This window comes from Fundulus heteroclitus, chromosome 12, assembly GCF_011125445.2.
Source record: "Fundulus heteroclitus isolate FHET01 chromosome 12, MU-UCD_Fhet_4.1, whole genome shotgun sequence".
NCBI lineage: Eukaryota > Metazoa > Chordata > Actinopteri > Cyprinodontiformes > Fundulidae > Fundulus > Fundulus heteroclitus.
This window is the reverse complement of record NC_046372.1, coordinates 21204565-21230194: the sequence shown is the minus strand read 5'-3', so window position 1 is coordinate 21230194 and position 25630 is coordinate 21204565. Positions and strand designations below refer to the sequence as shown.

The window sequence follows — 25630 nt, the reverse complement described above, 5'->3', positions numbered from 1 at the left end:
TGTCCCCACCTCTCGCTCATTGACTGCTGGAGATGGTCACCAGCTCCTCCACGACCCTGTGTGACGTCAAGCCTCGTTTTCCAATCAGATACAGCATGCCGTAACACCTGTACGGCCACAGGTGGAAATAATTAATTGATTAGCTGCAGGAGCAGCAACAGAAAAGCTTACCCAGGGAAGTTGTTGTCAGCTGTTATTTCTGACCTGCTGGTTCACATAAATCCAAAGAAAACCTTTGACCATCGCTACTTTCATTCATAGCATCTGTGGTCAGTTTGAGATGTTCTTCCAAAAGTTAAAATGATTAAACACCGATAAAACTCAGATGGGAGACCTCCGCCTTGCAAAGACCCGCCCTACTCTCTTTCTGATTGGCTAATGTCCTGGCTCTGCCAGATGTCATTGGTTGAGCGGAGCTTCTGTTTAAAATCTTGAATAAAAAGTCTACACGGAACATTTTGCGCTCATTTTCCAAATGACGGAAATCTGTTGCAGCGACGGAGAACTTTAACCCCTGATGATATTACTCATTCAGATCAGAAGGGGGAGGAATGTATCCCCCCCAGGGATAAAACATGAATGACCAGAGGGGGGGACATCACAACCAGAGGGGGGGAAAATCCCCCCCAGCAAATCGCACCCTGTATATATATATATATATATATATAGATATAGATATCTCTCTCTCTCTCTCTCTCTCTCTCTCTCTCTCTCTCTCTCTCTCTCTCTCTCTCTCTCTATATATATATATATATATATATATATATATATATATATATATATATATATATATATATATATATATATATATCATTTCTTGTCAAGACTGGACTTCCAAAATTGAGCAAAACATATACATATATACATATATATTTTGTGACGTTATTGTTTTTCTCATTCTTTGATCCATATATTGTAAATTACTGGCCAGTGTCTATCAATATTAATGTTTTCCTTTTACGTATTTGTGGGTAAGGCGTGTCACGGGCGCTTTAAATTAAGTGTTATCTTGTCTACTTTTTTTCCTAACAGAAAATTAACACTTAATTGCCATGTTTATCTGAACAAGGGCTGGATTGTCCCCTACGTTTAGGTTATGCCCATATAAGGAAGTAATCAGTCACACCATTTGCTTTTAACAATAAAGAACCATGTACCTTCAGGAATTGTTGCTGTGGTCTAAGAAATGGTAGCATTGAGCATTTTTCCTAAATCTTGCATCCATAGCAAAAAGGTAGTTTAGAGCCCTGTTTTATATTTAACTTTTGTTTATCCATGTTTGGTTTTATTCATTTATGGCCCTAATCTGACCAATTACTAAAACTGCAGCAACAGAAACACTAAAGCTTAGAGAGTTAAATTACCTCTGTGCTCACAAACATGGCTAATGAAACTGATTCCATTCCGCATCTATTCATCCATTCTTTCTGTGTTTTGACAGTCTCTGAGCTCCGGGTTGTTCTGCTGGGGAACAGCTGGTCAGAGAGGAGATCAGTTGGGAACTTCATACTGAAAAAGGAAGAAATCACCACTGAAAAAGCACCTGGACAGTGTGAGATATACATTACACAGTTCAATCAGAGAACAGTAACCATCATCAACACCCCAGACCTCCTGCAAACCAACCTGTCTGAAGACAAAGTCAGTGAATTTTTGGAAACCTGCATCACACTCTCTGATCCAGGACCTCATGTGTTCCTGCTGGTTCTTCAGCCTGAGAACTTCACTGAGGAACAAAAAGAGAGACTCTGTGTCTTCCTGACACGTCTCAGTGATCAATCGTTTGATCATTCCATGGTTCTGATTTCCACACCCAGAGAGAGGAGTGAAGCTGATGATTCATCGGACCTACTCTTAAAAGAGATGATCGTTAAATGTCAGAACAGACACTTAAGGCTGAAGAACCTGGAACATCGTGAGCTGCTGACACGTTTAAGTCAGATTGTAAAAGAGAACAACGGATATGTGAGCTGTGATGTTTTCAAGGACGCATCGCAAAGACTAACTGAGGAATACGTTAAACCAGAGGAAAACTCTTGATTTCCATCCCACAAAAGAGAATGGTAAGTTATGAAGATTAGTAATTTGAGAGTTTATTATGAAGTTGCATTTTTACAAAATGTTTTAAATCCTGTCCCCAAACACCAAACAATAGATCATAGCAAGGAATTTATTCTGTTAGAATGTGTTATTTGGAAGAAATAACACATTCGGAGGATGGGTTTCTCTGGTGGAGCTGCCTATTGGGAAGAAAAAAAAGAAGAAGAATGTGTTATTTGCCTTTTTTGTCTTTTGCACAACCTGACTTACAGCAAAGTATAAAACAAAATGGTTATTTTATCTCCTATAAGCTTTTTCTTTAGCTTTAAGCTATTACCACATAGGTTTATTTGCTAATTTTACTTTTTTCTATTCTGATAATTGGCCTTCAGAACTCACTAACATAAACTAATTGAAGGATCCAGAAAGAATTACTCTGACAGAATTTAGTTCAAACGCAGAGCAGTGGCATTCAGTTAAATGTTCCATTTCTGCTTAAAGTCTGGGGCTTTTCAAATCACGGGTAGCATTTCTATACACATTCACCCGACTAATTTTACATTAGACGCTTTACTTTCCTGGGGCTTTGGTCCCTCAACCGACCCAGTGCTTCTCTTTCTGCAGTAAGAACAACTGTCAAGGGTGGTGTAAGATAAGGAGTTTACCTATCAGTGTTGTAGCTTTTTTATCACCAAAAGTTGTTTTCAGATTATTTTATTAGAGAAATTCCACCAAATTTCATCTGTGCAGTCAGTTCATCAGGAATATGAGCCAATTTTAATTCTGCTCAGACTTAACCTACCGGTTAAGGCTAACACTCAGGCGCCGAAGTGCTGACAGCCATTTACCTATAAGCCGTCCCCGCAGCCATGAAACGCCAAGCACCTGCGTTTAGCATCTCCCCGCTCATCAGTAGTCACCTGCGGGAGAAGGAGAGATAAAGGCCGAGCTGTGCCAACCATACGTCACCGTAGCACCCTGACAGGTATATTCAGGCTGTTTACACTCCTGCATTTGTGATCTGAACTCTACTCCACCAGAGCCTGCAACAATGTTTTATTGAGAAAAAAGAGGATCAGTCTGTACATCCATGTCAAGTTCAGAACCAAAGTTGTCTCCAACTACGACTTATCTTGACAAAATGTCCCAATTCAGCCAAATAAAGAGAGGAGATCATTCCGCAGCTAAGTTCCTCCTGCTGCCTTGATGTTTTACCCACAGTTTCCTTTAAGAAAGTTTTGCCTGTCATAGCGTCTGATTTGACTCAGATAATAAACACGTCCCTTCTGTCAGGAGTTTTCCCATAGTCTCTAAAAACAGCAATTATGAAAGCACTGTTGAAAAAGAACATTTTGGACTAACTGCTACTCCAGAACTACAGGCCCATCTCAAAAACCTCCTTTTATCGGTATTATTGAAAAAGGTGAGTTTCAACAATTAAACAACTTCTTAACAATGACCGGCCGCTTTGACGTTTTCCAGTCAGGTTTCCTCACCACAGTACAGAGACCGCCTTTATCAAGGTGTCATCCATATAAATGCAGATAGTGGGAGAAATTTTTGTCATTGTTTTGGCGGTAAAAGTTGCAAACTATGGCCAAATACAAGCATCCACAAGCGTCAGGGATTACGTTACTCCAACTTCTCAGTTCAAAATTCCAAGATAAGCCTAACTCAACTGTCACCCTATTTGACTAATAGAGGGTGACTGTAGCACAATGGTTAGAGAAGAGTAATGGGTTCAATACGAGCTTCCCTCTGTCACATCGATGGCACCCAACCGATCTGCGTATCGGTGTATGAATCTGTGTGATTGGGTGAATGTGGCTCTAAAGCACTTTGAGTGGCCAGTATGACTGGAAAAGTTCATACTGGCCCCTTACCATAACTGCAATAACCACATTTCAACCCATAGAGGTCAGCACTAATATGTTATTTAGCCAAATATTGCAAAATTAAACAAGTTTACACAAAAAATGTCAATTTGCACAGTAACATAAAGATAGCTCCCGTACAACCATATTTATTCAATTTATCTGCAAAAGAAGTGGATTTGGGATTTAGTTAATCTTAAAGGCATACTATGCAACATTTTTCAGTTAATTAATGTGTTCCATACCGTTTTGGATGATTAAATGAGTCATTTCAGGTCGAACAAAGGTTTTCTCGGCCGCCCTGGGGGTCTGTGGGGGAAATACCGCACTTGCAATTGCAAGTGCTCTCGGCCCGCACTCACAGAAGTCTCGCTTTACGGCGAGAACTCCATGTGTTTTTGCCCTGCCATTCACTATATGCACGCACGAAAGCAACAACAAAGAACCGCGTGTTAACGTCAAATAAACATGCAAGCATCGAGTTTTATTATTATTATTTTTATATTATTATTATTTGTTTTTTTTTTTCATGTTGGTGAGACGCTACCGCGGCGGCCGCTGCTGCGGCTTGGCGAGGCGGCTGCCACGGCTTGGCGAGGCAGTGGCGGTAGCGTCTCGCCAACATAAAAAAAAAAAATAATAATAACAATAATAATAATAATAAAACTGGCGAGGCGGCGGCGGCGGCTTGGCGAGGCGGCTGCGGTAGCGTCTCGCCAACATAAAAAAAAATATAATAATAACAATAATAATAATAATAAAACTGCCGAGGCGGCGGCTTGGCGAGGCGGCTTGGCGCTGCGGGAAGCCTGATGTTCATACCTTCACTGTGTTAGTCATTGTTTGTACTGCCGTTTTTTCCACTTTTCGTTGCGTTCGCCTGTCTGCTAAGCTCAAAACAACCGCGCCTGGCTTGATGGAGAAACAAGAACAGCTGAGCATCTTTATAACAGTGCACTTTTACTTTCGCCCTCTGGGGGGAGCCTCGCTGGAAAATAAACCTCGGTTACATAGTATACCTTTAAACAACCCCCACTACTATTGGACTGAGCAGATCAATGTTACATATTTTTACCTGAGTTGGTATTTTACTCCGATTAAATTTTTAAATTTTTTAGGAGTTTATTTAAAAGACATTAAAAATATAGAGGAAAACATTAATTACTCTATGATGACCTATAAGGCTTTTGGAAATTCTATATTAAAAGGTGTTTAGAGACTAGAAAATTTGAGGAGAACACAAAGTTGAATGTTTAAAATTTATAGTATGATTATTGGAGATTATAAATTCATTATTTATTTATTTTCTAGCAGATGGACTCCGGATTGTGATCTTTGGAAAAAGTGAGGACAAGAAGAACTACCTCTGCAACCTCATCATGCAGAAAAAGCTGAAAGAAAACTTTTTTAAACTTTACTTTTCCAAGAAAAGTGAGTTGGATTGTGGAGAATGGAGAGGAAAACCAGTGAAGGTTGTAAAATTGCCTGACATCTGCAGTCTGTCAGTGGAAGCTTTATTAGAAGAAATGAACAGTTGTTTGAACCTTTGCCTTCCTGGACCAAATGTTCTGCTGCTGTTAGTGAAGCCTTCAGATTTCAATGAGAAGGACAGAAAAATGCTGAATTTTGTCTTGACTTTGTTTCATCAAGATGCCTTCAAGCATGCAATGGTCATCATAACACATGATAATGAAATGAGACGTTCTGTTAATGAACTTTTGAGAGATTGCAATGGAAGACACTACAATATGTTTAGAGAAGATTTCACACAGTTGATGGAGCAGATCGAGAACATAGTGCATGAAAACAAAGGCGCATATCTTTCCTTGAAAGAAGAGACCAGCAGACCCCAACAGGAACAGATCAAACCTTCACTAAACCTGGTTCTGTGTGGGAGGAGAGGAGCAGGGAAGACCTCAGCAGTCAAGGCCATCTTAGGTCAGACTGAGCTAAGATCCAACTCATCAGTTAGTATTAAAAACCAGGGAGAGGTCAGCGGACGTTGGGTTTCTGTGGTGGAGCTGCCTGCCTTGCATGGAAGAACTCAGCAGGAAGTGATGGAGGAATCATTCAGGTGCGTCTCCCTCTGTGATCCTGAGGGGGTCCACGCCTTCATCGTCGTCCAACCTGTGGGTCCCCTCACTGATGAAGACAAAGGAGAGTTACAGACCATCCAGGACACGTTAAGCTCTGTGGTCAATGACTTCATCATGGTTCTGTTCACTGTCGAGTCAGATCCTAAACATCCAGCTGTTGTTAACTTTATAAGCGGAGACGGAGACATCCAGAAGATCATTCAGAGCTGTGGAGGAAGATATGTTGTTCTCAACATCAAGGACCAGCAGCAGATCTCAAAGCTGATAGAGATGGTGGAAGAGCAGATAATACATGTGTCAAAATGCTTTACTAAGGATATGTTCACCTCAGCTCAGATTGAGAAACTGTTAGGACAGGAAAAAATTATTGATGAACTTAAATCTGAACTGCAAAAGGTCAAGAAGAATGATGCAACAGGAACAGGTCTTAAAGATGTGAGGAAGAAATGTTTCAGAATGGTGCTAATTGGTAAAACCGGCAGTGGAAAGAGTGCAACAGGAAACACCATTTTGGGCGACAAACATTTTAAATCTAAAGCCAGTGGAAAGTCAGTTACCAAGTTTTGTGAGAAAGCAAAAGGTGAAGTTGACGGTCGGCGTGTTGTCGTTGTCGACACACCTGGTTTGTTTGACACGAGTCTGTCCAACAGTGAAGTTGAACAGGAACTGGTGCATTGCATCAGCATGTTGGCTCCTGGACCTCACGTGATCCTACTGGTACTGCAGATCGGACGGTTTACTAACGAGGAAAAAGAAACAGTGGATCTGATCAAGAAATACTTTGGCAAGAATTCCCAAAATTTCATCATTGTTACATTCACCAGAAAAGATGAATTAAAGGAACAAACTTTTGAGAGTTACATTGAAGAAGACTGTGATGATTTTGTTAAAAAACTGATCCATGACCGTGGGGGAAGATGCCACGTATTTGACAACACGCTCCAGGATGATCGTTCTCAGGTTAGAGAGCTGCTGAGGAAGGTTGAGTTAGTGGTGGAGGAAAATGGTGGAGGGTGTTACACCAATGACATGTTCCAGGAAGCTGAGTTAGCAATAAAAAAAGAAGTGGAGAGAATCCTGAAAGAGAAGGAAGAAGAGATGCAGAAACAGAAAAAAGAACTGGAAGAAAAACATCAGGAAAAAATACAAGCGATGGAAAAAAAGATGGAAGAACAAAGAACAGAAATGGAAGCAGAGAGGATACTGAGGGAAAAACAGCTTAAAGATATGGTGGAAAATATAGATAAAGAGCGTGAACAAAGAAGAAAAGAACAAGAAATCAGAGAAGAAGAGGACAACCAGAGGAAAAGACAAGAGGAACGTAAGCAACAGGAATTGGAAGAAAAACTTGGCGATCTTGAGAAGAAAATAAAATCAGAAGAGCAGAAAAAGCAAAGTACTGACCTAGAGCTGGAAAAAAGCAGAGAAGAAATACGAAAAGAGCGGGAAAACTGGGAGAAGGAAAGAAATGAATGGTGGGAAAAGAGATATCAAGAAAATGAACAGAAACGTCAGCAGGAGCAAGAAAAACTGGCAAAACTTCAAGAGGAATATGAACAAGAAAGAGAAAAAGATCGAATAAAGAGTAAAGAAGAAGATTGTATCAGGAAAGAACAAGAAGAGAAGGAAAGAAAAGAGTTAGAGGACACTTATGTGAAAAAACTGGAAGCCATAAAGACCAAATATGAGGAAGAGGCCAGAAAACAGGCTGAAGAATTCAACGAGTTCAGACAGAAGCACACCAGGGATTTTACTTCTCTGGTGGAAAAACACATGGAAGAAATGCTGGAGCTGAAGCTAAAGCATAAAAGACAAATGGAAGAGTCAGAGATGAGTCACAGTAAAGAGTATAGACAGTTGGGAGAGCTATCTCAATACAAAGAAAAACATCTAAAAGAAGAAATAGAGGAGTTAAGGAGAAGGCATGACCAAGAAATACATGATCTGAAAAACAATTACCAGCAGACATGTGCCATCCTCTGATACTAATTACTGAGCTCTAAAGAGATTAACACCTTACAGCTAAAGCCCACCAGTTTCTACTAAATGATTCAGATGCTTTCAACAAGGTCCCTCAGTCACAGAATATTCTGACAACATCTAAATATTCAACAGGGGACATAACATCCAGTTTTTAGCCCTTAAATAGCTTTTGGTGTGTGATTGGAGCATCTGGAAATACTCAAATGTTGAATTTTGTCTTCCAAAGAGTTGTTTAGATATATTTAGATATATTTTGGGTCATATTATTCAAGCTGTTAAGATTTCTCTGTTTTTTTACCTTCTCCTTTGCTCCTGAGCTCTGGAGCTATGTTTGTTTTACTTTGTGTTAGGGCTGGGCAAGTTAACGCGTTAATTTCGCGTTAACTCATTAGACTATTAACGGCGATATTTTCTTTAACGCGCGTTAACGCATGTTGCTCACATGCTTTTATTTCGTGAAGGTCTGTTGCTGCGGTGTAGGGGTTTGAATCAGAACAGTAGGTGGCGATAATGCGCCAATAACCTCGCTGTCAGCCAAACCTCGGATTCAGAGTAAGAAAAGGTGCTGGCCGGAAAAAAACAAAGCCGACATGCGGAAGGCGGTGTTTCCCGCAGGAATTTGCTTAGGCGAGGCGGTGAGTTGTCGGCTGTAACAAGTTTTGTGCAGAGCGGAGCGGGGGGGGGTCTGCTTAGACGCCGTCGGTGAAGTCGCTTCTCGTTTCAAAGTATCCATCTGTTTTTGCCTGTTTTCCCCTGCCATTCACTATATGCACGCGAGAAAGCAACAACAAAAAAACGCGTGTCAACGTCAAATAAACGGAAGCATATCGAGTTAGCAAGCATTTCAGTTTAAAGTTCTTCCAGCAACAAATATGACAGAAACAAGTTAGTTGTAACAACTGCGAAGTTAAACTTTGGTATTGAACATAAAATGGTAATGCTGCTCCCTGCTGTTACCTCAGAAATTGCCTGTTTTTGGTAGATTTTTTCCCCATAAAGAGAATTCCCTGTCAGTGGCAATAAGCTTTAATTTATTATTATTGCTATTTTTTGTTTTACATGTTTAAGTTGAGCTTTACACTAAATATGTGTTACTGATAAGTGCTACAAATGTTACAACACTTTTGTTCATATGGCAGCAGAACATTAAAATAAAAGTGCTCTTTACACTACTTTTGAATTCATTCTTGGAGTTTGTAAATACAATGCGATTAATCGCGATTAATCAGGGCGATTAATCAGGGCGATTAATCGCGATTAAATATTTTAGTAGTTGCCCAGCCCTACTTTGTGTGCAGCTTTTTGGATTGCCTGGTGCATGAATTGTGTCACATAAATAAGTTTGCTTGCCCATAAATGGCATTACCCTTACCATCCTGCTCATAAGAGGGTTCTTTTCAACTTTTTGTCCAGACAGGTTTAAACCAGAAGGTTTTTACATTTGTTAATTTTCTGAGTAATGAAGATGAAAAAATATTTGGTGCGCTTGAATGCCATGTTCTCTATCTTTCATGTTTTGTAGATTATATACCAGAAAAGAGGCTGTTTGCATCATTTTAATTTGCCATTGAAATGAAACAATAGATGACAAATCAAGGTTTGCAAAACTCTGATTAACTTCCAGAAAGACCAAGTAAAAGAACGAGTTTTCTTGCCAAAAGAAAATTAGATCAAAAAGCAAAAAGGTTATTCTAAAATGTACTTTCCTGTTTATCAAAATGGCTACACTTCTTGGTCTGGAATTGTAACGAGCTGAATACACATAAGGAAATTGTGTTGTTGACACTATGTCGGCTGCTGTGTTCAATAAATAAGCCTGTTGTAGTAAAACGTCTGCTTGTAAATCCTTGAACTGATTGTGAATTTTTAACCTCTCTAGACCCAGCTTCACGGACATTACATGAAGTGAACCTTAATGTGGACATGCTTATTATAGCACAGTGTGTGTTGGTTGCTACCGACTGATATTTGTGTTTAATACTGTACATGCATCCAAGTGACTGTGTTGTGACAAGAAATATGAAAATGATAAAAGGGCAAGAAAAAATAAAACAGCGATACATTTTTTGTGTTTAATAAATGAAAAATGTGTGATGCAAGATTTGTGGTTAAAATAAAACATAAGCATGAAAGTGAAAAGTTATAAATTATGACAGCATATATTTATGTCTAATTGATCAATTACTAAATCTATTCTAAATTAATATTTTTGTGGCATTTAATGGCACTAGTTATGTCAAGCTACTTTTTGTTTCAGTAATCATTTTAATGAGTCATTTATTTATTTCTGTACGGCTTCTTAATTATAAGAGGAATGGTCTTCCATGTAAAGGTGACAAATCTCCTAATACACAACACTAATAACTTACTTTATGTGTTACTATGAATTTATGCAGAACTCACTTTGATATTGTTTTGAAATGCTGTCTGCTTGAAATCATACAACAAGTGAAACCAAGTGTGTATTAATGGCAGCCTTTTACTGTAAGAAGCAAAGTAAATCTGATCATTTTTGTCTCAGAGGTGAGCTTTGATCTGGATTCATTCACTCAGAAAACACAAAACAGCTCTAAACAAAACACAAAACATTTTATAACTGGTAAATTTGGAGCTCGCCTGTTTCAAACTTGAATATTCCCATTATCCAAATATTCCATAAGGTTTTAAAGACCACGCTTCATGTTTCACTTTGGACAAAGCCATCTGCATCCGACGTAGATAAAATGTCAATTTCCTGGGGATGTTGGTTGTATTGCTCGACTCCTAGATGATGGAGATTGGGGTCTAACATAGAAGCGATGTCCCCTTTGAAAGGATTTGTGAATTGTTTGAGGTTCTTGAAGCTGCTGTTTTTTTCATAGAGTGGGGTGTCCCGGGGTCATCCTCAACATTTTCCATTTCTCGGGTTTTGATAATAATAATAATTGAACTTTATTGATTTCACAATGGAGAAATTCACTTCTGCATCTTAACCCATCCCCTTGCGGAGCAGTGGGCTGCCACTGTGCGGCCTCCGGGGAGCAATCTGGGGTAAGGGTCTTGCTCAGGGAGCCAGAGTGGCAGTCTGTGGGAGTTGAACTCAGAACCTCCAGAACCCAAGCACAATGCTCTAACCACTAGGCCACCACTCCCCCAATAACTATAATGATCTTACATGCTGCATCCTGGTTATCGAAGATGGCTGAGCCTAGTTCTTCATCCATAACTATCACAGATCATCCAGTGACAGCTTCTCCAATTTGTGGTAAGTCTTTGTTTTTTGAAAAACGAATGTTGTTCTTAACACAATTTTTCTGACTGTATTTAATCCGGAAACTCCACTTACAATGTCAGGAGTTAGCATAGTTAGCAGGTGTTCTCAACATGGCCGCAAGCATCTGGTCATCAAGGCGGTCATAGGTCACAAGTTATAAATACAATGTCACAGGTCTTAGTTTACATGTTATAAGTCATAGGTCACAGTCATAAATCTTAGGTCATAGGTCACACAGTCATAGGTCAGGGGGTGACAGGTCATAAATCACAGGTCATGTGGTGACGACATACTGGAAAGGAGAGGGGTCTAGGGGGCAGGACTTCTGAAAGTGGGCAGGGCACCTGACAGTTTGGAATGTGGGTGGGGCTTCATGATTTAATGAAAGGGGTGGTATACATTCTCTGATTACCATTCCCACGACTAGATTTCACAATCCACAACCCATTAATAGCTGCTTTGATATCTGAGCTAGAAAGGTTTTAATGACAAGGAAAGGAAAAATATCACCACAGTGTTGTTTAATCTTCCCGCCGTATCAGCTAACCACAAGTGCACATCAGTCCAGACGCCATGGGACAAGGTCTGAGAAGGAATCATGGCCCTTCCTTTAGCCAACACAGGTAAGGGGTGTCCATATGTCATGGACCCACATCATTTTCTGTCTTCTTTTCACTCTACGTGTACTCAAATCTTAGCCTCTGTTGCTCTTCTCAGGCAAAAAACTGCCAGATGTGCACCAGAACCATGGCTCAATTACATATATCACTGAACATATTATGATATTGTCTTTGTTCGTACCAAAAATACCACCATAAATTCTGTTATAAATTCTGGCATTATTGTTTTCAGAGATGTTTCTTTACACACCTGCAATACCTTCAAACAGTACTTTATTGACAAGGTTTGATCAGTTAGACAAGGTATTTCCTTGACCTCAGCTGAGATTGTGCCTGATTCTTCTGTACAACATGTTTTTGAGAGTTTTGATCCTATTTTTCTCAAAGAACTGAAAAGATCAGCCGAGCCTCTAAAGTTCACCCACTACCAATTGGTCCCTACTAAAATAGTGAAAGGAGCAATTGATACCATTGGACCCTGCCTCGTCCAATGGTATCAATTGGACCACAGCATGCTTAAAGGCAGCAGGCACGGCCCCTGCTGCCTTTAAGCATGCTGTGGTTAAACCACTCTTGAAAAAACCCAATCTTGATTAATCTAATTTGTTCTAATTTTGGCCCAATTTCACATCTGCCTTTTTTCTCTTAGGTCTTGGAAAAATTTGTCCTGTCACAGTTTCAAGATTATCTCTCGCTGTATGGAATTGCTGAAAAGTTTCAGTGAGGCTTCAGGTCCTGTCACAGCACAGAGTCTGCAATGCCAAAGGTTCATAATGATATCTTCACAGCATTAGATGTAAATAGTTCAGTGATGTTTGTGATGTTAGACCTCACAGCTGCCTTTGACACTGTAGACCAGGGTTTGCTAATTAAAATCAGCAGGGTCCAAATAGAAAAATTAACAACCAACAAAGGTCCAGAGACATTCATTAATTATATTCAGTTACTTTAAACAGCATTTAACGCTGACATAAAATACTGATGTTTATAGATCCACCATATACATTACATTTTTAGATGAAAAAATAACATAAAAATAGAACTTTGAGCACAAAAACTTTTTTTCTACATTAAACTCTAAAGTGCTTTTTGAAATAGAGAACAACAATCCTTAACAGTTTGGCAAATTTCCTGTCACATCTTTTATAAAAAACCTGAACTGACTGTTGTTTTATGGCTTAATGAGAGAAATGGGATTAGGCTGGTCCTCTAATCCGTGACCTCTGCTGTAGACCATGCAGTTCTTATTTCTTGTCTGGAACACTCTGTCGGCCTGTGTGGTGCAGTGCTCCAGTGGTTTGCCTCATATCTAAGCAATAGATCGTTTTCTGTTATGATTGATGACTTCACGTCTGAAATAGCTCCTTTTTCCTCTTGTGTGCCACAAGGCTCAATTCTCAGACTAGTTCTGTTTTCCCTCTATTTGTTGCCACTAGGACTCTTTTCATTTTTCATGCTGATGACGCACAACTTTACTTACCAAAAAAATTGAATGACAAAACACTTTGTTTATTGCAAAACTGTCTGTCTGACATCAAGCAGTGGTTGTCTCTAAACTTTCTCCACCTAAATGATGGTAAACTGAGGAAATTCTCTCCAATTCTAGACAATCTTGTCAGGCCCCAGGCTTGGTCCCATATCCCTAACATTTACTTCGACCGTGACAAACCAAGGTGTGATTTTTGACAGCACCCTGAAGTTCAATAAACAGCTTAACCCAGTGGTCATAGCAGGCTTTCTTCAGCTAAGACTCCTATCAAAAGTCAAACCCTTTCTATCATGGGCTGATCTGGAAAAGGCAATGCATGGATTCATTAGTTCAAGGCTGGACTATTGTAAGGCTCTGTATGCAGGAATCAGCCAGTCCATTCTCCATAAGCTTGAACTGGTCCAAAAGGCAGCTGCTCGGTTTTTCTCAAACACTCCCAGAATCGCCTATATTACCCCCATTATCTCCTCTGTCCACTGGTTTCTAGTTCACTTTAGGATAGACTTCACCACAACGTCAGGACTCTGATCTCATAGGCGCTTATAACCCTGAATGTTCCCAGGACTAGGTGCAAGAAACGGGGTGATGCTTCTTTTGCTGTTTTGCTCCTAAGTTATGGAACGCTATGATCTATGATCCACTGCTGAGCTGGAGTCTTTAAATCACAACTAAAAACATCTGTTCAGGTAGACCTTTCACTCCTAGCTGTTCAGCTGTGGATAACGTTTGTTTATTTTGTGTTTTTATTTTTCTATATAGGTCTTAAAATTGTTTTGAATTGTGCTCTTATGCACTTTTTAGATTTTATCTCTTTTTATCCTGTTATTTTCATATACTAAAAAAAATATCATATATTAAAAAATACAACATGATGACATTTAAAATTTTTATACATTTCAAATTTTTAAAAGCTATTTTTAAATGCCTTAATGGTCTTGCCCCTGAAGTAAATTTGTTCTAAAGTATGCAAATGAAGGAATCAGGACAAGAGCTGGAGCTAGTGGGAACTGCAGGATTAAAAGATGTCGGACATCAATGGGTCAGTCCGCCTTCTCAGTGAAAGCATCACAAATCTGGAACTCTTTGCCTCTGGAGCTTAAGTCACAGACTGATGTTCGACTTTTCTCCACAAGATTGAAAAAATGGCTCAAAGACAATCAAAAGTGTGAGCACTAAACTGGCTTGTACTGTATTGTTTGTTTTAACTTCTCTTGTTTTTTATGCATTTGTGTGTCAATTACTAACCTCCCTCCCCCTTAATGCTTACACCTTTTAAAAGCCTAACCAGGGACGAAGGCTGCAAATTAGCCCATGGCTACAAGCCTTATGTACTTGGACATCGGCCACCTGTTTGGTTGCAATGTTTAATTGTACTGTCCCTGTCAAATAAATAGATAAAAAAAATACATTTTTATATTTTATCTATTTTGTCTCAACATCTTTTTGTTTGTATTTTAGCTTATAGAGGACTTTGTGCACCATATGAATTGTTGAAAAGTGCTATATAAATAAACTTTGATTCTTTTATTAGTCTTGTGGATCTGTGACCGGGGAACACCATAAAACTCTACAGTAAGTGAACAGAAACATTCCTGACAGCACAACATACAGTTGCCTCTGAAAGATGTTCTGCATGAAGAGAAATAAAAAATAATTACTTTATTGTGTGCATGAGAAACTACTTTTTTAGTTCCCTTCAATGTCCCTTTTGGGGCTCCGTATGAAAACAAAGAGCAGCACAAAGAATTTTTTCAGAACTAAGACAACTTCATTATGTTATACAAGCAATGTGTGTCTGAGAATATTAAGATAAATTATTGACTGTGACGAAAAACGGTAACACTTGGAAATATATGAATCCATAAATTATAAGACATTCAATTATGTTTTGATCTGTCCCCTGATGGAGATTTCTGCAGAGTATCTGCTGTCCAGCGTCTATAGTCTCTGCAATTCCTTGTGCAGATCTCAGCTTAAAGGTAGAACAAAGACAGGGTTAGTCACAAAAAAACAAAAAAAAAAGGGAGCGGCGTTGTTTTGTGGAGTATATTGCTGTCATAATTTGACCCAGGCTTTCTAGCTTTATGAAACAGAAAAGCCACGTTACGCAGGAATTTACCCCAAAACTTACTCTGCATATCCACTACGGCGCAGTGGTGTAGTGGTCCCTGGAAAAGTGGGTATACTCTCAATGTTTGCCTTTTTAGACGCACCTTATAAAAATGGCAATTTAGTAGCAATGACATGTAACACTACTCTATTTAGTTTACCCAAAAATCCATCACTAGGGTTTACTCATTTTAGCCTAAAATATTTAGGCTAAAACATTTAGAATAAAATATTTCCCTGATCTACTACGTGAGGTGTGAAAATACTGTTGTCTCTTTTTTAAACATTTTATCCAGCTTCTGGCAGGTATTGTAAAATTTTCTTTGGTTTATATTGAAGGAATTCCTACACTACACCCAGAATCAACATTTCATTACTTTACTGTAGGTCTCTCAATATAGACCTCAGTGTTTCCCGCAGGAATTAGCTTATGCGAGGCGGACCGACTCGGGGAAGGGGGGGGGGGGGGGGGTTGTGGACGACACGTTTTCGGCGGAGCGGGGGGGGGATAAAACACGTTTTCCGCGGACATACTGGCGGAGCGGGGGTATCCATGTGTTTTTTCCCTGCCATTCACGCACGCGCAATACCAACAACAACAAACCGCGTGTTAACGGCACTTTTTTGTTTTTTTTGTTTTGGAATGTTGGCGTGGCGGTAGCGTGAGTTTGGCGTGGCGGCCGCCACGCCAAGATAGCGCTGCGGGAAACACTGGACCTAGATAAAAAGGTGAATGCAAAGTCCTGAATTGAATGCATCTGAACCAGTCTGCAGCTGGTTAAGATGCTGCTGCACACCTTTTAATGGAAAAATATAAAAAGAGCACATTAGCCCATCCTGGCCTCCCTTCACTGGTTGCCTGTTTATCTTAGAGTTCAGTTTAAAGATCTTCTGTTTGTTTTAAAGGATTTAAACAGCTTTGCCCACCTTACTTAAATGAGCTTCTCATTCACCTTTACACCCCTGCTTGTGTAACCCAGAGGTAACTAGAGTTACTCTTTGGTGCGTTCAAGGTGCATCGTTTTTTTTGCACTGTTGCGACAGTTTGCAACAAGTTACGACAGTTTGCGACAGTCTGGCGGTTTGCTGCCCCGAGTGAAAATCGCGGGCTTTAAGCAACGTAGGAGATACCAGAGCAACGCATCTGTTCTCGTCCAGTTCACAACTGTGACTTTTCATTGTTAGGTGAGCAATAACATGTTCTGGGTAACGTTATTAATGTTAATAAGGCTGAGTTTAATGGCCGAATTAAAGATATGTATTTCTTGAAGGGATGTAATGTTTTATATGTCTGTTAAATGTGGCATAAAGGTAACGGAATGCTAATCCCAGCCATGTTGTGGAACAGTGTTATTTCATTTTATAAATGTTGATTTCTTTATGCTGTTCCGTTGCTATATTTATATATATTTTAATGGACAGTCTGGCGTTTTGCTGCCCCGAGTGAAAATCGCGGGCTTTAAGCAACGTAGGAGATACCAGAGCAACGCATCTGTTCTCGTCCAGTTCACAACTGTGACTTTTCATTGTTAGTGGCGGCGGTCACGGAGACACAACAGAGGGAGAGAGAGCGACCAAAGATACGGCGGTCGGTTGACACGGGTGAGAGAGGGAGAGAGAGAGAGCTTGGCTGAGGTGCCCCGGTGCTCACGGAGGACGTCTGGAAATTCCCTGATTATCCTGCAGGCAACACACAGACATATTCCCCAACTCCCCTCTGCAATACATACACATGAACACTGCCTAAAAAAAGAGCTCTAATTTGTTTTATTTTGCTGGCCAGCTTTTATTTTATTTTATTTTTGAAAGGACAGTTAGGAGCCCTTTTTGTTGGACTCCTGAACGGGTGAACTATTATTTTTTTTTGAGTAGATACTCCAGAAGGGAAGGACACTATTTCCTGAAAATTAAAATGACCGGAGTTATCTCCTTTGCTTGAAGATTTTAAGTTGATCTGTGAATTACAGCGCTGGATGTCACTATAAGGTCCTTATCCACAATATTGTTTTATTATTGTGTACTAATAAATGTTAAAGGATACTGAGGTGTGGTGTATTTCTGTTCCAGAAATATATTAATAAATTCTGGTTGATAGTAAACTGCTATCAGGACTCTGAGTATCTTGATTTGGTTACAACAAAAGAAATAAGAAAAAATTGGCGCCCGAACAGGGACCAGAAGTGCATCCACCTCGTATTCATTTTTTTTCCTCTGTTAAATTTTTGAGAGTTTAACCATTTCAGGGTAACAATGGAGTTTTGTGACATGTATGGATTTGACCCCGAGTTCTCTGTAATTATAAGGGGTACTCCAGATAAATTGGGACTACTGGAAGTAAAAGAGGCCTTTGCAACATTAGATGATGTTGTTAGAGTGCAGCCCATTGATAATCTGCGTCACACCATCTTGTGCCAGTTCAGTGAGTCTATAACTCCACTGTTACTGGACAATGAGCATATAGTTCATGATTCACGGTGGGAGATTATCCAGATCGATGAGTTCTCTCCACCACAGCCAGATAGTGAGCCACTTAGAGATGGTCTAGTGCCCCTTGCCCAAGCTATTGGTGACATGACAGTCCATTTTAAGGAACAAATGGATGAGTTAGCTGCGGTATATAATGTCAGCTCTGTTACTTTGAATCAGGTAGCAGCGACTCAGATTTGTGGAAAAACTGATCATCCTAAGGGGCCAATAGCGTCGACCCCAGCTGCTGTACTCAAAGCACAGTCTTCTCACAATCCAAGAGTGGTAGTCTCCAGTGGTTCTAATCAGCCATGTGGTAGTAAACAGACTCCTAATGACTCTCTCCTTATCAACCCTTTGCCAGCAGATGTTCAGAAAGTCATAGTAGAGCACATTGTGAAGCACGACACACCTGTGCATCTTCCTACTACAAGAGAGTTACGTCTTTTCTCGGGTAACTTCCCCAAGCCCCCCTCTGAGGTGGACTATGGTGTGTGGCGGCTCCGGATTAAGCAGGTACTAAATGACCCCAGTATTCCAGATGTACAGCAGCGCCGCACACTGCTTGATAGTTTATTAGCCCCTGCGTTAACAGTGGCTCTCTCTATTGGAGCACAAGCCTCACCCAGTGCCTACTTACAAGAATTAGACAAGGCTTATGGCAATGTAACAGGAGGGGAGGAGTTGTATATTCAGTTTTTGGAAACCCATCAGAACAGTGGGGAGCGAGCATCCGACTATCTGCGTCGACTTCAAACGCTGTTACAAGAAGTTGTAGAAAGTAATGGAGTAACCAAACAAGATGCTGACTCTCAGCTATTAAAGCAGTTTCTCAGGGGCTGTTGGGATGACACGTTGCTAACCACATTGCACCTAAAAGAACCCCTGACTGGCACTCCCAAGAGGAATACCCCATTCTCAGAACTGCTATTCAGAATTAGAACTTACGAGAAAGACAGCCAGCTAAAGGAAATGCGGAGAAAACGACATCTGGGGGGAAGCTCTACCAAAGTCATTACTAAGGCACATTTAGCTGCTGCTGAGGCCGCACCTCCTAGCACCAATGTTCCCACAGTGTCAGACCCTATTAGGGAGCAGCTTGAAGAGAGGGTCAGACAACTTGAGGCTGAGTTGCGGAAGAATACTCCTGCTCAAAATGACCCCTCACTCAGAAATGAAAGAGCAGGGCGGAGGTTTCCCCAAAGAACTAAAAGCAGCACTCTAGCTCCCCCAGTCTCAACTGTTCCTGTTGAAACTCTCACAAGAACTGGGAAGTTCTGTTACAACTGTGGTGAAGACTCACATATGCTACCCCAATGCACTAATCCCACTAATGCTGTGCTAGTACAAAAGAAACTTTGTGAGAGACATCAGAGTAGACAAAATCAACGCCCATTAAGCTCACCACAAACACATCCCCAATCGCACCTGCCTTTAAACATGTAGGGGCTCCTGCTGTGGAACAAGCAGGAGCTCGCTGTCAAACTAGTTCCTCTGTCTTGAGTCATTCCATGCATCCCGCAAATGTGACAGAAATTAGTGACATTCCAGACGGACTTGTGGGAGAACTTTGTGACAGTGAAGCCTGGCTGGATGGCATCCAGTGCAACTGCATTATTGACACAGGATCACAAGTTACAATCATATCTCATTCATTTTATTCCAAGTATCTTTCTCACCGGCAGTTATTCTCCGTTAAAGGGGCACTGGCTGTCGAAGGCGCAGCCGGACAGAAGGTCCCTTATGTGGGATATGTGGAAGTTGATGTCCAGTTTCCAAAAAATGTGTGTGGCACGGACCAATATTTTCATATTCTGGCTTTAGTGAGCCCAGATCAGTCATACAATGCCAAGTATCCACTTTTAGTTGGCACAAACATCCTATGCCCAATGAGACAAGAATGCATAAAGCAGGGTGGACCAAAGTTCCTTGAAGTTTTGCCCATTCAGGCTAATTGGAAAATGGCATATGCAGAGTGTCATAAACGGATTGATTCCCAAAACAAAGATGCTAAAGTCATGCGTGTGACGCTCAGCAGCAAAGTACCCGTACGCCTGAAGCACGGCATGCTTTACACATTGAAAGCCATCTGTCACACTAAACCTGGCCGTGGTGGTTTCCAAGCTCTTGTGAGCGGTGCAGAGGAGTTTCCCACACCAGGAGGCCTGATTGTCTATGATCAGGTAGTTGAGGTAAAAACTGAATCCCACAGTAGGCTTAAGCTTGCCATCAAAAATGATTCTCAACATGACATCATCTTGTATCCAAAGACTGTCATTGCTGAGTGTTCTGCCATTGATTGGGCGGTGCCTGTTCTTCCCGCCGATCCAAACGTCCACTCGGAGGTGCCTCAGCAGCAAGTACAGTCTTTGCTGGTCTCCCATAATGAGAAAAACAGTTCTGTAGCAGACACTCTCCATCTTGACTTTGATGAGAGCCCCATACCCCCACAGTTAAAGGAGCACATAGAGGCTAGAATAAATAAAGAAGTCCCCAGTGCATTTTCAAGACATGATTTGGATGTGGGAAGTGTAGCAGGAGTCACTCATCGGATAGAGCTAGAGCCACATGAACCATTTAAAGAGCGGACCAGACGTGTTTCACCTGCCGACTTTAATGATTTGAAAAGGCATCTTCAAGACCTTTTGGCCGCAGGCATCATAGAGGAATCACACAGTCCCTACGCCTCTCCAATTGTTCTTGTTAGAAAGAAAAATGGAGAGTTGCGGATGGTGGTAGATTACCGCAGACTGAATAATCTGACAAAAAAGGATGCTTACCCATTGCCTCGTATAGAGGAGACATTCACCCTGTTATCGGGCTCAAAATGGTTCACTGTCTTGGACCTTAAGAGCGGCTATTACCAGCTGGAGGTTGAAACAGCTGATCGACCAAAGACAGCATTCACAACTCCTTTTGGCACATGGCAATTCAGAAGGATGCCACAGGGCCTGACCAACTCCCCAGCAACCTTCCAGCGAACTATGGAGAAGGTGATGGAAGGCATTAACCTTCAGGAGGTTGTTGCTTTCCTCGACGACCTCATAATATTCTCCAGCTCGCTGGAGGAACACGAGGAAAGACTTATGAAAGTTCTTAAACGTATTGCAGATTTTGGTCTCAAACTGTCTCCTTCCAAATGCAAGTTTTTCCAGACCTCAGTGAAATACTTAGGCCACGTGATATCTGCTCAGGGTATTCAGCCTGACCCTGACAAAGTTGCAGCTGTCAAAGAATGGCCTCGGCCTCAAACAGCCAAAGAGCTCAGATCATTTCTAGGTTTCACTGGTTACTATCGGCGCTTTGTCAGGGATTATGCTAAAATTGTCAGACCTTTAAATGATTTGTTAAAAGGTGACTTAGCCCCCAGGCACAAAGGCCCTAAACACTGGCTGCGGAAACAGTCACAACCTCTTGGAGCAGATTGGACTCCTACGTGCCAAGCAGCATTTGAGTTCATAATTGAAAAATTGACCTCAGCACCTGTGCTCGCTTTTTCCAACTGGCAGCTACCATATTTGCTTCACACTGACGCTAGCACAACGGGTTTAGGTGCAGCTCTATATCAAGTTCAAGACGGACAAACTCGTGTTGTGGCTTATGCCAGTCGTGGTCTGTCCAAAAGTGAGAAAAACTACCCTGTGCATAAGTTAGAGTTTTTGGCCCTGAAATGGGCGGTTAGTGAGAAGTTTCATGACTTTTTGTATGGGGCTAGTTTTACCGTTATGACAGATAATAACCCGTTAACGTACGTGTTAACAAGCGCAAAGTTGGACGCCACAAGCCACAGGTGGCTGGCTGCTTTGTCATTGTACAACTTTGACATTCGTTACAAATGTGGTCAGCAGAATGTTGATGCTGATGGGCTCTCTAGGAGACCTCAGGGGCAGTCTCAAGATGATGAAGAGTCTCAAGAGATAGACAGAAGAATCTCTAGTATGATGGATCGTGCTAACCTGGCAACTGAAGATTTCAAGTTCTTAGATGAAGAGACAGTTCAAACTCTTTGTATGCGTCACAGCATCTATGTCCATACAGCCACACAAAATGAGCAAGATCCTGCAAATGGGGTACCAGCAGTTGAGACACTTCTGTGTGATGAAAGTGCTGTTCCGGAGGATTTAGAAGACCCAGTCCCAGGTCCGGGTCACTCAGCTTTGCCGGAAATGACTATGGAGGATTGGCATAAGTTGCAAAGGGAAGATGCCACCTTGTGGAGAGTTATTGAGATATTAGAAGCGGAGTTAGATGTTGAGGCAGTAGACAAAAGGTCAGAGGAACCAGAGGTAGCTCTCCTTTTGAGGGAGAGGACAAAGTTACTTTTGGTAGATGGTGTACTGTTTCGTAAAGTTCTCAACCAAAGGGGTGAGGCTTATAATCAGCTTGTCATGCCCAGTAGTCACAGAGAGAGGGCTTTCCAAGGTGTTCATGATGATGTCGGTCACATGGGCATAGAAAGAACATTGGAGTTAGCCAGAGCTAGATTTTACTGGCCGAAGATGTCAAAATACATCGAAAGTAAATGCAAAAGTTGTGAAAGATGTGTGAGGCGTAAGTCTAGGGTTCAAAAGGCATCCAAACTGGTTAACATCAAGGTCACGGCTCCCTTGGAATTAGTTTGCATTGATTTTTTGACATTGGAACCTGACTCAAGAGACACTCGGAACATACTAGTAGTAACTGATCACTACACAAAGTATGCACAGGCGTACCCAACTAGAGATCAGACAGCAAAGACTGTTGCTACAGTGTTGTGGGAGAATTTCATTAGTCATTATGGTTTCCCCCGCAGACTGCATAGCGATCAGGGTGCCTGTTTTGAGTCAGAGGTTGTTGCAGAGCTTTGTAAGCATGCTGGAATCTCAAAATCTCGGACAACTCCCTACCATCCGAGAGGGAATCCAGTAGAAAGATTCAATCGAACACTGCTTGATCTTTTGGGAACTCTGGAGGAGAAAAAGAAAGAGGAATGGAGGAAGTATGTCAGACCTCTCGTGCATGCTTATAATTGTACGAAGCATGATGTGACCAAGGAAGCTCCTTTTCTTCTCATGTTTGGGAGGGAGCCACGTCTCCCCATCGACCTTTGCTTCGGCATCAGCCCTCCAGGCTACAATCCCAAGACACACACACAGTATGTGAGAGATTTGAAGAAAAGACTCAGGCATGCATATGAACTGGCGTCGAGAAATGCAGAAAAGCGACAGCTGTTGAACAAAAGACGCTGGGATGCTAGAGTGACTGCTCTGCCCTTAGAAGTAGGAGACCGAGTTTTGGTGAGGAATCTGAGTCTCAGGAAGAAGCACAAAATCTCAGACAAGTGGGAATATACTGTTCATGTCGTTGTCAAACAGCCTGATGAGAGTATCCCTGTCTATGTAGTAAAACCGGAAGATGGAGAAGGAAGAGAGAGGGTTCTGCATCGTGACATGCTCCTTCCCTGTGGGTTTTTACCTGCAGCTGTGAGGGAGGCTGAGGAGGTTAATGATGTGCTGGGCAGTCAGGTTCAGGTGCCGGAGACACCTGAGGAAGTGAGTGATGCGGCTGCTTTGTCTTTTGTGGAGGACAACATAAATGTGGAGTCCCATTACTTGATGCCTGGAGTCTCTGAACAGTCGGTATCTCAAGTTGATAAGTCTCTGAATCCTGCAGCCCCTGAATTTATTTCAGAGCAAGCGAATTTGTCAGAAAGTAATGCAGAGGTTGATTCTACTCCACCACAGGGTAGACCACAGAGACGTAGGGTACCGCCTTCTTACCTTAGTGACTACCAAGTAGGTGGCAGAGCATTTTGTACACACCACAGTGTAGATCCCCACACACAGCAGGAACTATTGCATTGTTTCTTTTTGTCTTTACAGCAGCAACTTGCCTGGGTAGTACATGCTATGGCAAGTAGTAGTGACGGGGACGTCACAGTCTAAGTGGGGGAGGATGTAACCCAGAGGTAACTAGAGTTACTCTTTGGTGCGTTCAAGGTGCATCGTTTTTTTTGCACTGTTGCGACAGTTTGCAACAAGTTACGACAGTTTGCGACAGTCTGGCGGTTTGCTGCCCCGAGTGAAAATCGCGGGCTTTAAGCAACGTAGGAGATACCAGAGCAACGCATCTGTTCTCGTCCAGTTCACAACTGTGACTTTTCATTGTTAGGTGAGCAATAACATGTTCTGGGTAACGTTATTAATGTTAATAAGGCTGAGTTTAATGGCCGAATTAAAGATATGTATTTCTTGAAGGGATGTAATGTTTTATATGTCTGTTAAATGTGGCATAAAGGTAACGGAATGCTAATCCCAGCCATGTTGTGGAACAGTGTTATTTCATTTTATAAATGTTGATTTCTTTATGCTGTTCCGTTGCTATATTTATATATATTTTAATGGACAGTCTGGCGTTTTGCTGCCCCGAGTGAAAATCGCGGGCTTTAAGCAACGTAGGAGATACCAGAGCAACGCATCTGTTCTCGTCCAGTTCACAACTGTGACTTTTCATTGTTAGCGGCGGTCACGGAGATACAACAGAGGGAGAGAGAGAGCGACCAAAGATACGGCGGTCGGTTGACACGGGTGAGAGAGGGAGAGAGAGAGAGCTTGGCTGAGGTGCCCCGGTGCTCACGGAGGACGTCTGGAAATTCCCTGATTATCCTGCAGGCAACACACAGACATATTCCCCAACTCCCCTCTGCAATACATACACATGAACACTGCCTAAAAAAGAGCTCTAATTTGTTTTATTTTGCTGGCCAGCTTTTATTTTATTTTATTTTTGAAAGAACAGTTAGGAGCCCTTTTTGTTGGACTCCTGAACGGGTGAACTATTATTTTTTTTTGAGTAGATACTCCAGAAGGGAAGGACACTATTTCCTGAAAATTAAAATGACCGGAGTTATCTCCTTTGCTTGAAGATTTTAAGTTGATCTGTGAATTACAGCGCTGGATGTCACTATAAGGTCCTTATCCACAATATTGTTTTATTATTGTGTACTAATAAATGTTAAAGGATACTGAGGTGTGGTGTATTTCTGTTCCAGAAATATATTAATAAATTCTGGTTGATAGTAAACTGCTATCAGGACTCTGAGTATCTTGATTTGGTTACACTTGCTCATTCACAGTTCTGAGCAGAAGCTTCGAGGGAACAGGGCATTCTCTATTGGGCCCCCCTAAGTTATAGAACAACTTACCTTTGTACATTTCACAGGCCCCTCCCCTGTCCAGTTTTAAAACCTGTCTTAAAAAATATTTTTACTAATTGGCCTACAACCTTACTGAGACTTGATCTTTCTCAACTTTTCTTAATACTCGTATTTCTGCTGTGTAAATTGCTGAGTCTTTACCCAAGTCATTTTATAAGATGTTATTTTGTTTTACCTCGTGTTAAAGTGCTATTTAATTAATGATGACAATGGTGATGACTATGATCACAAGAAACTTTTGCATCACCTCCCAGAAGCTGAAAAGAAAAGAGACAAAAACATTTTTCACAATTCTCTTAGTAACTTAAGGAATTATTTTAGACAAAAAAATTTAGGCTAAAATATTAAACTGTTTATGGGTTGTTGTTTTTTCTTCAATCCCACCGTTATGTTGAGTAATTTCTGCCAAAAGCTGCAGCGTTGTGATTTATTTCATCTGAATGCAGTATTTGCAAGCCATACTCTAATTGGATGGAAATAAACCTGTCTGTGATTCGCTGGTGAG

General features: G+C 41.2%; 2 protein-coding genes across 2 annotated transcripts in view; both read left to right on the top strand.

The window, feature by feature from the left end:
• Positions 1-32: 32 nt before the first annotated feature.
• On the top strand, positions 33-8334 carry LOC105922458 (GTPase IMAP family member 8-like). Its single transcript, XM_036143585.1, has 3 exons — positions 33-100; positions 2011-2063; positions 5226-8334. Exons 1-3 carry the CDS (start codon positions 33-35, stop codon positions 7991-7993), a joined length of 2889 nt encoding a protein of 962 aa, XP_035999478.1. The 3' UTR covers positions 7994-8334.
• Positions 8335-11850: 3516 nt separating this feature from the next.
• The window catches only part of LOC110367691 (GTPase IMAP family member 8-like), a 39485-nt gene continuing 25705 nt past the window's right edge, over positions 11851-25630 (top strand). Inside the window, exon 1 of the mRNA XM_036144746.1 lies at positions 11851-11869. The gene's annotated coding sequence lies outside the window, so the exon portion shown is untranslated. The remainder of the gene's footprint in view (positions 11870-25630) is intronic.

Excerpts from the sequence above, each read along its gene's own strand:
- LOC105922458 (XM_036143585.1), top strand. The coding sequence starts at position 33 with ATGGTCACCAGCTCCTCCACGACCCTGTGTGACGTCAAGCCTCGTTTT. Across the intron at positions 101-2,010 it reads CCAATCAGATACAGCATGCC|GAATACGTTAAACCAGAGGA; the intron begins GTAACACCTGTA and ends AGACTAACTGAG. Across the intron at positions 2,064-5,225 it reads CCATCCCACAAAAGAGAATG|CAGATGGACTCCGGATTGTG; the intron begins GTAAGTTATGAA and ends TTTATTTTCTAG.